General features: G+C 33.4%; 1 protein-coding gene across 2 annotated transcripts; it reads left to right on the top strand.

Annotated features, from left to right (window-relative positions):
- The first annotated feature begins 1,751 nt into the window (after positions 1-1,751).
- Positions 1,752-14,436, top strand: LOC306865208 (V-type proton ATPase 116 kDa subunit a 1). 2 transcript variants are annotated; one of them, XM_079409676.1, is made up of 20 exons: positions 1,752-1,907; positions 2,373-2,451; positions 3,138-3,235; positions 3,413-3,541; positions 4,533-4,654; positions 4,753-4,879; positions 5,268-5,350; positions 5,781-5,874; positions 5,987-6,199; positions 6,345-6,495; positions 7,641-7,774; positions 7,894-8,054; positions 8,134-8,227; positions 8,770-8,888; positions 9,372-9,579; positions 9,672-9,779; positions 10,970-11,047; positions 11,215-11,332; positions 12,394-12,565; positions 14,297-14,436. In XM_079409676.1, the coding sequence occupies exons 1-20, from the start codon at positions 1,791-1,793 to the stop codon at positions 14,379-14,381; spliced, it is 2,490 nt and encodes an 829-aa protein (XP_079265802.1). In that variant the 5' UTR covers positions 1,752-1,790; the 3' UTR covers positions 14,382-14,436. The 2 variants fall into 2 exon arrangements, with proteins under 2 accessions (XP_079265802.1, XP_079265803.1); XM_079409677.1 differs by having other exon boundaries at positions 12,394-12,428; positions 14,297-14,395.
- The last annotated feature ends 632 nt before the right edge of the window (positions 14,437-15,068 follow it).

The raw sequence follows: 15,068 nt of genomic DNA, 5'->3' as shown, positions 1-15,068 counted from the left end.
TAATTAGAACAGCACATCATGTGAGAATGTAAAAGTGATATAGAAGCAGAGTTCATTCTAAATTTTATATTTTTGTTTAATGTTTACATTGAAGTGAAAGTGACGTGACATATGGCCAAGTATGGTGACCCATACTCGGAATCCATGCTCTGCATTTATCCCATCCAAAGTGCACACACACAGCAGTGAACACACACACACCGTGAACATACACCCGGAGCAGTGGGCAGCCATTTATGCTGCGGCGCCCCGGGGAGCAGTTGGGGGTTCGGTGCCTTGCTCAAGGGCACCTCAGTCATGGTATTGAGGGTGGAGAGAGCGCTGGACACTCACTCCCCCCACCTACAATCCCTGCCAGCCCGAGACTCGAACCCTTTGGATTACGAGTCTGAATCTCTAACCATTAGGCCACGACTTCCCCACATTGTAGTCATTAGGGATTTTATAACATTACAAATATGAACATAACAGCGTAATGTAATGTTATTTGTGTTTAGGAAAAGCAAGGCAAGTTTATATAGCACATTTCATGCACAAAGCTTTACATAAAAAGCCTTTAAAAATAATCACAAAGTAATCATGACAGATGATTAAGACATAAAATTAACAAAGAAAAGTTAAAAAAAATTATAATAAAATATTTTATATATAATTTAGTGCTGTCAAACGATTAATCGTGATTAATCGCATCCAAAATAAAAGTTTTTGTTTACATAATATATGTGTGTGTGCTGTGTATATTTATTATGTATATAGAAATACACACACATACAGTATATATTTTGAAAATATTACTTTTATTTACATTAATTTAATTATATTTATATTAATATAATTTATATATTTTATATATATATATATATATATATATATATATAAACATAAAATATTTTTTGGAAATATATACATGCATGTGTGTGTATTTCTATATACATAATAAATATACACAGCACACACACATATATTATGTAAACAAAAACTTTTATTTTGGATGCGATTAATCACGATTAATCGTTTGACAGCACTAAATTATATATAAAATATTTTATTAGAACACACACAAATATTATTTTAGATGCGATTAATTGTTTGACAGCACTAAAAAATACAATTAAAACAAATAATTCAAAACAAATATGAAGATATAAGAAAAACAAAAACAAACGTCTTTTAATTTTATGGACAAAGATGTTTCTTATATTGTTTTCTTGTTCTTTTTCTTCAATTTAGAGAAACATACAAATAACGAGGAGAGAAGTGGCTTCTTCACCAGGCTATGGATGGCTTACTTACTGCTGTGCTGCATACAGCTACCAGATTCAGTCAAGTCTCTCTCTTCAAACTCGTCATTTTGTTATACTGAGGAAAGTAGATGAGAGAGAAGGCTGTGATATCTGGACTACGCGAATCAATACGACAAGCGGCCTGGATATTGTCATTATTTCAAGCCAAGCATATGACAAAACTACAGAAGCAAGCAAAATGCAAAGGAATGTTTCCCAATAAATACTTACCAGTGTTTCATTGTGATCCGATACTTTATATTAAGTAAATGGATAGTTTAAGGTTATTTGCTTACTTGAAATGATCAGATTAAATGAAACGTGTGCTGTGCTGCAGGGTGGTTCATCATAATTTGGTCTGGATGTCCCAGCTGCACTAGTGGTGTCAATATTGATCCCGAGGCCACACGAGAACACTATTGATCTCACAGACAGACATTTAATAGACTGCCTTACAAAAACCAGACGATCACCGCTGCTGCTGTTTCTGTTCCTGTACTATCCAGAATGAGTTCTTTATTTCGTAGTGAGGAGATGTGTCTCGTGCAGCTGTTTTTTCAAACTGAATCGGCTCACAACTGCATCAATGAACTCGGGCATCTTGGACTAGTTCAGTTTAAAGATGTGAGTAACCTTTGTACTGCTTGTGTGTGTGTGTGTGTGTGTGTGGAAGTCACTGCATTCAGCTGTTTAGGAGCCACTGCTTTGGTTTATTTTGCTTTCTTTTGTCAGAATGTCAAGTAACCTAACAGCATCCATTGATTTTTAAATGTAGTCTGCTTGTTGCAGCGTGCACACTTTCAAGTGCATATATAGTGCAAACTCTCTGCATCGCTATTCGGTTCATACTGAGCGTTCATTGTCACAGAATTTGATTTCTCACCATTGGTTGAATCAATCAGTGCATAACACTGCAGAGCCAGAAAAAAAGCATCTACATGATTGTACTGTGTGGATGTGAATTAATAAGGTAGTTATTTAAGGGGCGAATAGGGCTATACATATCTAAAATAAACCAAAAATTTCCAAATTCTTCCTTGATATGTTAGAATTCCTTTATGTATTAAACTTTTTAAAATGATCTTACAGCTGAATCCTGGTGTAACAGCATTTCAAAGGCGATTTGTGAAGGAAGTGAAGAAATGTGAAGAAATGGAGAGAATTCTGAGTAAGAAACTTTGTATTTTACTGTAAGATTCTGATTCTGATCTCATGAATGAACATGTGGTGAGTTGCCGTTATAATATTGCAAAGATCTATAGGCCTACACTGTAAAAAAAAAAAAAAGTTGTTTCAACTTTTGGAAATAATTTGTTACCCAACTGACTTAAATTTTTTAGTTTAGGTCAACTTGAAATTTTAAGTTATTCAATGTTAATTTAAGGGACAACTGGAATATTTTAGTTGACTAAACTAAAAATTTTAAGGCAGCGGATTAACAAATTATTTTAAGTTGAAACAACTTTTTTTTTATATAGTATATATCTCGTCCAATTTACATATTGAATCATCATACTGGATCATAGTCTGCAGAAGTGATCTAACAATAAAACTTAGATTAGTGAACTCATACTCCCTGTACTCATTTAAAGCAACCGTATGTAAGTTTTTTTTACTTTGAAATATCAATTTCATGGTCATGGATTGCAAAATAAATAAAGAAATAAAAGAAAAAATCATGTACAGCGATTTTTATGACAGAAAAAAATCCATTCACTTAACCATAGGGGCTCCAAAGTTTCCAAAATGCACAAAACTACACACAGTTGCTTTAAAACGCTTTTGATATAATTTATCTTTCTTCAAAGACAGTAGGCCTAATGTTGTTTTCTATTTAAATTCTACATCATTTAGGGTATCTTCAGAAGGAGATGGTGAAATCTAACATTGTATCTGCTGCAACAAAGGAGAAGGAGATGGTTCCCTGTGCCAGAGATGTTCTGGAGCTTGAGGTGACAACAACACTTCTCCTTTTGTTATTAAAGGCCTAATATTTTAGAATAAGCTCTTCTCAGTTGTAGCATTGACCAAATAAACCCATTTTCTCTTACTCTGTATTAACGCAATTTGACACGCAAACAGATATTCAGAAAGTTACTGCGACTTAATGCTTGCCTTCAAACCTTTAGTCCACATTTGAGAAGTTGGAGCAGGAGCTGCGAGAAATCAACTGTAACCATGCCACACTCAGACAGAACCTCATTGAGCTGATGGACATGGACTCTCTGCTGAGGATGACTGAATATTTCTTTGAAGAGGTCAAGATCTTGAGATGAATTTTAATTTAATTTTATTTTTAATTATATAGTATGCAGTATTGCTCTGAATTAGCATTTTATATATTTCGATTTCATTTTCATTTTAAAGTAATTTTTGTCTTTTTTATTAATCTTTTTAATATTTCTACTGTATATAGATTTAATTTGATTGATATTTCTGTTTTAGTTCCAGTAATTTTTGTACGTGTATTTTTGTACTGTAGTTATTTGCCAAGGCAACATTTCTAATTTTCATTTAAATGTAATTTTTTTTTGTCTGCTATTCATATTTTATTTTAATTTCAGCTTTATTTCAATTACCAAAAATGATTTTCAGAAGTTTTAGTTTTAGCTTAAGTTAACATGAACAAAACTGATCATATTTTAACATATTTATTTTAACTTTTTTTTTTTTATGCCTCAGATCCATTTTATTTTAAACCAAACTAATAAATGTATTTTAAGGCCTTGATTTTTATTTAATATTCAAACATTTGCATGTTTAGTAAACATAATTTACTTCTATCTGTTTGCTGCATCTTCAAGTAAACTATATGCCCCTATACGGTTATGAAAGTTTAATATTTTGGTTTTGGGAGTCCCCAACAACAGGTTGACATGCATGCAATTAAGGTCAAAAAAGACTTTCATTTTCTTATAATATGCATTTATTTTTTACAGTTTTTGCTCAAACTTTAAAACTTTGCAGGATGTTTTCATTCACTTAGAGCTGTGTTACACACTTCATGAAAGGTCATTTTCAAAAATCCATAATAGGGGCACTTTAAACATTATTCTCAAAGGCTTGAAGTGAAGTTCACTCAAAAATAAAAATGAACTTGCCGTAATGTTGTTCCAAACCCGTATGATGTTTCATTTTTTGGTGAAACAGAAAGGAATTGTCTATACTCATTTCCATGTAATGTTAGTGTATAGTTTCCGTGTACAGTCTGATCTACTTAAACTGGCTTTATAATTGCTTGTGTACCAGGCCGAGTCCCTGCTAACCTGCTCTGAGCTTCCTTCTGAAGACTCGGTGTCTATGACCGTCTCATCACACATAACCAGCCGCAGAAACAGCAACTCCAGCACATCTGGAGCTCTACATCTAAGGTACATTTTGTCCCACTGATACACAAAGGTTCCAATTAAAACAAAAAAAGATCTGATTTAATTGTACAATGACATACTGTATTTGTACACATTTGAAGCTTTATTGCAGGTGTAATCAAACAAGAAAGGTTTCCTGCTTTTGAAAGGGTTCTTTGGCGTCTTTTTCATGGAAATTTTGTTCTTCGGCATGCAGAGATACAGGCCACTGAGGAGCTACAAGTGGTGGTGAGAGCATCAAATACCTAATGTGTGTTTTTAATTATTATTTTTTTTGACGTTCTTTCACACACAAAACACCAACTGTAAACACTTTTGCGACATATATGTACAGCGATATTCCCATTGTGCATACTGTAACATCATAATTACTTATACCATAATCCAGAATCCATAGATCTCTTCATATGTGCTCTTTAATATATCGATTGGGACTAGCTTGCTATCAGATTGTCAATACACACCACACATGCTGCTATATTACTTGTTTGAAGTGGACATTAATCCATTTGATATAGATTTCTCTGTTTAGGACGGATAGTGAAAGCTAATGTACAGTTGAGTCTGTGTTAAGATTATCAGAAAAATGGTCAGTAAACATGTTTCTTTTAAACAGAGGGAAGCTGTGAAGAAAGATGTGTTCATTATATTTGTCCAGGGAGATCATGTGCAAGAAAAGATCAGAAAAGTGTGTGAAGGGTGAGAAACACTGTATTTCCAAGCACATTATATACCAGCAGTAGAGTCATTCTTAAAAAAATATCGAGTTTCTAGAAAATTCTGTTTAATAATTTTTTTCCCCCACAAAAGCTGATGGTATTTAAGCATTTATTTGAATATGTTATTTGATTTTATTATACGTATATATTATTTCATATAAATATTTAATATGATTTTTTAAATAATCAATGTAAAGTCAAAAGAAAGAATTACTAGAATTAAAAAAAATATATAAATAAAAATATATATTTTACACATTTTCATAAAATGTTAGTTTATAGATTTATTGTTGAGTTTCTTGGCTATTTGAAATTTTTCATGGCATGTTTGTCACCATATTTTGAGAATGATCCAGATTTGAATTATAAATGAAATTTCTTCATCAACATTATTTCTACAATCCTTAAAGGTTTCGTGCCAGCTTGTACTCGTGCCCCAAAACTCTGTATGAACGCAAGAAAATGAGCAACAGTGTAATGACACAAATGGAAGATCTTCGAATGGTGAGTCACATTATTGATTATTTTCAATTGCAAGTTTCTTTTCAAATGTGTCATCAATATTCATAAATAAATGTAGGAAATAGCTGTTTTTATGTCCTCATTTGTTGTAAAGATCCTGAGAAGAACTGAAGAATATTGTGCCGGGGTCTTGACCCGAGCAGCGGAGCACGTCCAGGAGTGGGGCAGTAAAGTGAAGAAGATGAAGGCCATCTACTACACCCTCAACCTCTGCAACATAGACATCACGCAGAAGCTGATCGTGGCAGAGATCTGGTGTCCTGTGTCAGATCTCGCTTTAGTTCAGAACGCCCTGATTAAGGGATCTGTAAGTATGTGTATACTTCCATGAATAAATATTCTGCAAACCATCACTAGTAATTCAAAATGGAATATTTTTTATTTTTTTACCCTTCGCAAGACCACATACTCCGAGTTTCTCATATATGCTTGATTTGCACATGTGTTTTTAGGAGCAGAGTGGTTCCAGTGTGACTCCAGTCCTGAACCGCATCCAAACCCAGCAAACTCCACCAACCTTCAACAGAACCAACACATTTACTGAGGGATTCCAGGCTATTATTGACGCCTATGGGGTCGGTACTTATCAGGAAATAAATCCAGGTGATTCACTGTATAATTTAATATATTATTCCACTGCAACATTTAATCTAAATTAATATATATATATATATATATATATATGTGTGTGTGTGTGTGTATGTGTATATATATATGTGACCCTGGAGCACAAAACCAGTCTTAAAGGAACACTCCACCTTTTTGGCTCATTTTACAACTCCCCAAGAGTTAAAGAGTTTGACTGTTTTTGAATCCATTCAGCCGATCTCCAGGTCTGGCGGTAGCACTTTTAGCTTAGTTTAGCTTAGCATAGATAATTGAATCGGATTAGACGATTAGCATCTCGCTCAAAAATGGCTAAAGAGTTTCGATAATTTTCCTATTTAAAGCTGGAGTCTTCTGTAGTTACATCGTGCACTAAAACCGACGGAAAATTAAAAGTTGCGATTTTATAGGCTGATATGGCAAGGAACTATACTCTCGTTCCGGCGTAATAATCAAGGAAATTTGCTGCCGTGCCATGAGTGCACCAGGCGCAATGATATTACGCAGCGCCTGAAAGCAGTCCCCAGCTATATCATAACTAGTTACCTAGCTAACTAACATTAGTTACCTAGTTTCCGAGTCCAGACCGGCGGGGAGACTCGTGAAGACGAATAGCATTAAGAGTTCATAAATTGTTAGGTCAACTTTAAAACAAATGTAATCGCCTTATTTGTTTTATACCAATGTTATCTGTAAGGTATAAATACGTTTGAGTTAATAAATGTCTGTAAGAACATCGGGTTGATTATATTTGTGTCATTTTGTCAGGTTAATGCCTCAGCTAGAGATGATGCGTTGCGCAGGTGTGGAAACTTGATGAATTGTGTTAATTGGGTTTCTAGCTTTAGTAATATCGGTCATTCTCGCTGCACAAGATACCTGTCTGTGATGCAATGCCCTGTTACACTGCATTTCTGTGTACTAATTGTGGTTTCTATAGCCGTGGCATCATTATGATGGTATTAAGAGGTGGATTAATTCATGTAGGACGCCACTGAAGGCCTAGGTGTGAAATGCATGGCCCACCACTGAGATATATATATATATATATATATAATATATTTATATCAGTGGCGAGCCATGCATTTAATTTATATATATATATATATAAATATATTACTTGCTACATTTATTTTTCTCAGCTCCATACACTATTGTAACCTTCCCCTTCCTGTTTGCGGTGATGTTTGGAGATTGTGGTCATGGGCTGCTGATGACGGTGTTTGCAGTCTGGGTCATTTCACAGGCTGAATCTTTACGAAAGTTGAAAAATGAGGTAATGCATTTTTTTAAAGGTGATATTTTTAATTGCATCATCAGACCACTTTAACCATGGCCAATGTCTTTTAGAGTCTTTTTACTTATTTTCACGTAACATATTTTTTTTCTTCCCAGGTTACAGATATGGTTGTCGGAGGACGTTATATTATCCTGCTCATGGGAATGTTCTCCATATACACTGGCCTGATTTACAATGACTGCTTCTCTAAGTCCTTCAACATCTTCGGCTCTTCCTGGTGTGTTCGGCCCATGTTTCAGCCACACGGGCCTTGGCAGTATGTATGCTGGACGCTTGCAGACTTTAATGTAGTCGCTTGCTCTTTTCCAACTCTAATAGTTTTTTCTTTATCTCAGAAATGAAACGTTGCATGAGTATCACCATCTTCAGCTGAACCCATTTGTCGCAGGAGTTTATTCTGGACACCCGTATGTGTTTGGAATTGACCCGGTCAGTGCATGTAAAATCATCTAAAAGTGTCATTTTTTTTATGTAGGCATATATTTAAGTTTAACATTTTCATGTCATTTTTTTTTTTACCTAAATCTGCATCACATGATCTTGACGTGTATACAATGATTTAATAGTTTGAATAGAAGTTTGGTTGTCTTATTGTGTTTTATTCACTAGGTGGCAGGATTTAGATGTTCTGATCTTTCGCATTAACAATCAAATTTGTTCCTAAATTTCACAACATGTGCAAGGGAATGAAAAAGTACCTTTTATAGCAAGTGAAGTAATAAATAAAGAGTAAATGTAATTCTAATTAAAATAACTGTTTTCCATTTGAATATATTTTCAAATGTATCCCTGTGATCAAAGCTGAATTTTATAATTCTACTATGCTGATTTGCTGCTTATCTTAATTATTCCAAAATTCGTAAATGTGTGGATGTGAACAACAAAGATTTTGAAGAACGAAGCATTGATTTAGCAGAACAATGTAATCCTATTAAAACTTTAATTCATTTTAATGTACATTTTTGTTTTAGGTTTGGAATATTGCATCAAATAAGCTGTCCTTTCTAAACTCCTTCAAGATGAAGATGTCGGTCATATTGGGAGTCAGTCATATGCTCTTTGGACTCACCCTGAGTTTGGTCAACTTTGCGTGGGTATTTGATTATAGGCAAAATTAAAATTTCAAACCGATTTAAATCAATTAGATTGTCAAATGCTAATGACATCTAAATATTACACTGAAATTTTATGATGTAGCTTTTGTCTATTTTGTCTAAAATAGAAAAATAAAAAAGTTGTTACACGTATAAAAAATTATATAATCAATAAGTCATGGCAACATGTTTTTCCTTTGCACTTTTTTATTTATTTATATGAAATTCAACTAGACAAGATTTAAAAAAAAAGTTGAAATTAGCAATTTTGATTACAAATTTAAAGCAGCAACTTAAGTTTTGAAATTGAATTACTGTAGATAGTGGTATTATTATGAATAAAAGGTAGTTGATTGTTTTAAAAGTACCATCTCTTTATAAAGTCCAGATAAATAATGATTCATATCAGTTCTTGCCCCTTATGGTCATCACTGTTCAGAAATCTGTGACTTTTTGCTTTTCTCATTTAATTTTAACAGACATTTCCGAAAATTCCTGGACATTTGCCTTCAGTTTGTTCCGCAGCTGATCTTCATGCTGTCTCTCTTCGGATACCTGATCTTCCTCATCCTCTATAAATGGTGCATCGCTCTACGCTCTGAAACGGCTCCCAGCATTCTGCTGCTCTTCATCAACATGATGCTGTTTGATTACCAGTCTGAGTATAAGGTTCTTTACGCAGGACAGGTTTGGATTCATGCTCCTCTAAAAGCAGTTGGCATTTCATAGCTGAAGTACTCAGCGTTACAGATTCTGACTGAAGCTGTAATGCTCTACAGAAAGCGGTTCAGATCTTCTTGGTTGTGACGGCTATGCTGATGGTTCCTGTGCTGCTTCTGGTCAAACCCCTCCTCATATACAGGACCCGCATGAAAACCAGACACCAGGTGGGTGAGCAGAGCAGAGCAACCCTGTCCCAAGAAGAGTTAATGCTCGTTTCAACCAGGGTTAGTATAGGTAACTAAAACTAAAACCATACAAAACTTTTGTCATTTGGAAAAAAATAAAATAAAAATCACTAAAATAAAAAATATTTAAAAACTAAAATTAGTTTTTGTCAGCTAATTGCCAAGGCAATATTTCTCATTTTCATTTAGTTTGAATTGATTTACTAAAATAACTAAAACTGAAATAAAAATGTACATTAATAAAAATGATAAAAATACACAAGAAAATAACCACAACTAACTAAATTATAATGAAAATAAAAATTCATTCAAAATATATTCACAAAACTCTAATAGTTTATTGATACTAAAATGGTACTGATTTCAACATGTACATATTTTTTTATTATTAATTAAATTTTTATATTTTTATTATTATTTCAATTCATTTTAAATGCAAATTAAATCTGTCAATTTGTATAAACGCGTGGCCCTCCTATACTGTAAAATGAATAAAATGTTACATTAGTTATATTATTAAAATAATAATTAAATAAAAATAATATAAAATACAGTGTAAAAAAAAAAAAATTTGAGTCAACTTAAAATAATTTGTTACCCGGCTGCCTTAAACTTTTAGTTTAGTCAACTTGAAATGTTGTACTAAGTGACAACTTAGATATTTGTGTTCACTAAACTTAAAATTTTAAGGCAGCCGGGAAACAAATTATTTTAAGTTGACTCAATTTGTTTTTTTTTACACTGTATTTTATATTATTTTTTATTTAATTATAATTTTTTTTTTACAGTGTAAATGTAATTAGATGTGTTTATAAATATTTAAATGTATTCTATTTGTGTAAAGTACATAAATAGTAATTAAATTCAGTAGTGTTGTATAAAGTTTAAAGTATAAACTTTTCTTCGAGCTTTATTTTATTTACGATTTACATATACATTTATATATAAGACTAGGATTTATATTTATTAGTGATTTATTTATTTTTTCAAATTATACATTTCAGTACTGCAAAATTTAGCATAAATCTTTTTTTTTTTTCACAGGTTTTTAATTTTATTTATTTGACATTTTCAAATTGGCACCATATTTAGCATGTGAATTGTGTATAAAAATGTGAAATATATTTGTGTCTGTAATGTTCTCATTTTTAGTGATTGTCTCTACACAGGTGTTTGGAAACAATCTGAATGATCAGCGTGAAACAGACACACGCTCCTCCTCCTCACATCATCAGAAAGATGAGATGGTAAGCTTTTGGTATAATATAAGTCTTTAAATGTTGCTTGAAACCTACTGAATACTGTTATATAATATCTTATATACTACATAATATACAAACATATAAAAATGCTCAAATGTCTTTGCAAGAACAATTCTGTGCATGAAAGATCATTTCATCTGTTTCTTCTTCAGATGAGTATGGGAGACATCTTTGTGTATCAGGCCATCCACACAGTCGAGTTCTGCCTGGGGTGCATCTCCAACACGGCCTCGTACCTTAGGCTCTGGGCGCTCAGTCTGGCTCACGCAGGTTTGTCCTATTGCAATAAACTGTACGATCAGAAATGGCTTCTGTTTTATATCTATGTTCTTTGTGTTTTCATTTGTTTCTGAGTGACTGAGTGTATCAGTGAAATGATTTATGAGTAAACGAAGATGAAAGAACACCAGAGCATGGTTTACGTTTTTTTACCTTCCCTGTGGTCATTTTTAACATCTTAACTTAAGGGAATACATGGCTGAGTGCTTTAATGTTCAGTATTTATTTATGAAAATGCACTACTGCTCAATTTTTTTTTTTTTTTTTTTTTATGTTTTTCAGAGAAGTTTTTTATGCTCACCAAGGCTGCATTAATTTCATTAAAAAGACAGTAAACACATTAATATTGTGAAATAATATTACAATTTAAAATGACCTCTTTCACTGTTTTCTATTTTAATATATTTCAGTGATTCTAATATACTGATTTGGTGCTCAAGAAATATTTCTTATTATTATCAATGTTGAAATTTTGGTATTTTTGTGAGAATGTTCATACACTACCTTGTCAAATTTTGGGACTTGTGCATATATGTACATATATATTATGTTGATGAAATACATTTATAATATTACAAAATGTTTATGATTCAAATTAATGCTGTTTTTCTAACTTTCTATTTATCTAACAATCTTGAAAAAAAAATGTATCACAGTTTTCACAAAAATATTGAAACTGCAAAAATGTTTTCAATGATAATAATACAAACAATTATTAATAACTGAGCTGTAAATCAGCATATTAGAATGATTTCTAAATTAACATATTTATTTTTTATTATAGTACATTTTATGTGCCAGTAAACATGGTAAAGGAAAAGCTCACATCAAAATATCAGTAATATCATAATCATGTACTCACCCTTATGTCATTTCCAAACCTGGATGATATTAGTTGATAAAATATAGTTATAGTTCAAATGTATGATATAGTTTAGAATGACATGAGTGAGTAGATAATGACAGACTGTCTATTTTGGGGTGAACTATTTCTTTAAGAAACACAATGACAGAGTAAAATGGTAAAGTAAAGTTGTGTTTTTCATCTGCAGAGCTGTCGGAGGTGCTTTGGCGGATGGTTCTCCAGGTGGGTCTGAAGATCTCCTCTGGTATGGGTTCACTCATGCTGGTGTTGCTGTTTGCTGCTTTCGCTGTTCTCACCGTGACTATTCTTCTGGTTATGGAGGGTCTGTCTGCATTTCTGCACGCTTTACGACTACACTGGTAAGAACAACACATAATTCATAAGCAACGAGTATGAGACTTCACTTTAATTCTTTTAAAGAAGTTATGAGATTTATCATGCATATAACAACCTTGCACTTTGCACTTGAAAACTGCTTGTTAGTCAAGGTGTTTGACTTGTTCCTGACCTTTGACATGGACCATGTTTGTCTATCTATTTTTAATCTATTAAAGCTTGCATACAGTGCCCTCCAAACGTATTGGAACAATAAAGACTAAATTGCTCTGTTGGCTGTGGAGTCAAGACATTTGCAAATATGATTAAAAGATAAATATGAGACAAAACTACAGAATGTCAAATTTTATTATTAGCCGTTTCAACACATACATGTTTTACCAAATAAAAAGAACAGCACTTTTAGAGTTCATCCCACTCATTGATGTGAGCATAAGTATTGGGACAGTTGAACATAAGGCAGATATAAAAGATTAAAAGCTATTATTTAGTTGCAGATCCCTTGCACACAATCACAGCAGTGAGTCTGTGACCCATAGACATCACCAGACTCTTGCTCTCATCCTTTGAAATACTTTTCCCAGCCTTTAATGCAGCCAATCCCAATTGTTGCTTGTTTTGGGGAGTTTCTGCCTTTACTCTCCTCTCCAGCTGGTGAAATTCATGTTCAATCAGATTTAAATCTGGAGATTGACTTGGGCAATCTAAGACTTTCCATTTCTTTGCTCTTATAAATTCCTTGACTGAACTGGCAGGGTGTTTTGGGTCATTGTCCTGATGCAATATGAAGCACTTCCCAATGAATCTGGTGGCATTTTCTTGAATATTGGTAGGCAAGATGGTTTTGTACCCTTCCAAATTCATTCTGCTACTGTCATCATACATTAAGTCATCAGTAAAGTTGAGAGGGCCTGTTCCAGAGACAGCCATGCATGCCCATGCCATGACACCACCTCCACCATGCTTTACAGATGAGGCTGTATGCTTGGGATCATTTTCAGTTCCCTTTTTTCTCCACATATTTGCTTTCCCATCACTTAGATAAAGGTTCATAACAAACTCTTGATTTCTCCATGCCCTTTATTTTTGCTATAGCTCTAATTGACTTCCTCTTTTCTTTTAGCATCCAAATTGCTTGCTTTTCTCTCAAAGTCAGCTCCCTCATCTTCATCCTGGTTTGTGTGTGTCATCATCGAATGCAAGAATCAGAATACAGAAGTAATGGATATAACTGATACGACACATTCCCTGCTTTTAATATCTGAAGAATTAATGCAACAGGACACAGCTGATCACTTAGAAAGACCTGTGAGGCAACTGTCCCAATACTTATGCTCACATCAGATAGAGGGATGAAACTCTAAAAGTGCTGAACTTCTTAGCTGGTAAAACATGTATGTGTTGAATCACTCAATAATAAAATCTGACATTCTGTAGTTTTGTCTCATATTCATATTTTAATCATATTTGTAAATGTCTTGACTCCACAGCCAACAGAGCAATTTTGTCTTTACGGTTCCAATACTTTTGGAGGGCACTGTATATCTGGTCCAAAGGTCTAATGTCTCTGTACTTGAAGTGTGCCCAAATTTAGCATTAATAGTGTGAGAGTTTATTGTGAGGTTCAGTATGTACTGTTACTACTAACAACATCAAAAGTTTATTCTCTTTACAAAGCATGTTTAAATATTATACAAATAGTGATATGAAAGTATTTAAAGTGATGTTTTTATGTGCTTTGTGTTTGTTTTCAGGGTTGAATTTCAGAACAAGTTTTATGAGGGATCCGGCTACAAGTTCACACCCTTGTCCTTTGACAACCTGTTAAAAAGACAGTAATAGTTTTATACCTGCTATTCTTGTAGTTTTTACTGTAAATATGTGAATGTAACAAATGCATATTTGAAACCAGGGGTTTTCAACAGAGATCTCACGATTATAGTTTAAAATGAACTGCTGAAAAATTTCAAGATAAAGATGTTTGTTTCTTCATCAGAACAGATCTGGAGAAATGTAGCATTATATCACTTGCTCACCAATGGATCCTCTGCAGTGAATGGGTGCCGTCAGAATGAGAGTCCAAACAGCTGATAAAGACATCACAATAATAATCCACACCATCTTTACGTCTGAAATGAAAAGCTGGCATTGTTTCTGGTTAAAGTATGAGTCCTCTATGTTGGTGAGTTTTGATGTTAGAGGACAAAGGGATGGACTTTTTCACATTGATTATGAACTCATATTTTGGCCAGAAGCGACAGGATAAAGTAAAGGATAAAGTTTTGTTTTCTTAAAAACGGGCAACTTTGCACTTCACAAGACATTTATCGTGTGGATTATTGTGATGTCTTTATCAGCTCTTTGGACTCTCATTCTGACGGCACCCATTCACTGCAGAGGATCCATTGGTGAACAAGTGATGCAATGCTTAATTTCTCCAAATCTGTTCTGATGAAGAAACAAACTCTACAAAAGTAACTTTACAAAATAGTTACATTTATGTAGCCCTACTTATTGCTATTATTA

The sequence above is a fragment of the Barbus barbus genome, assembly GCF_936440315.1.
Source record: "Barbus barbus genome assembly, chromosome: 46".
Lineage (NCBI taxonomy): Eukaryota > Metazoa > Chordata > Actinopteri > Cypriniformes > Cyprinidae > Barbus > Barbus barbus.
Note: the sequence above shows the minus strand (reverse complement) of the source record. Positions and strands in the feature narration are given on the sequence as shown.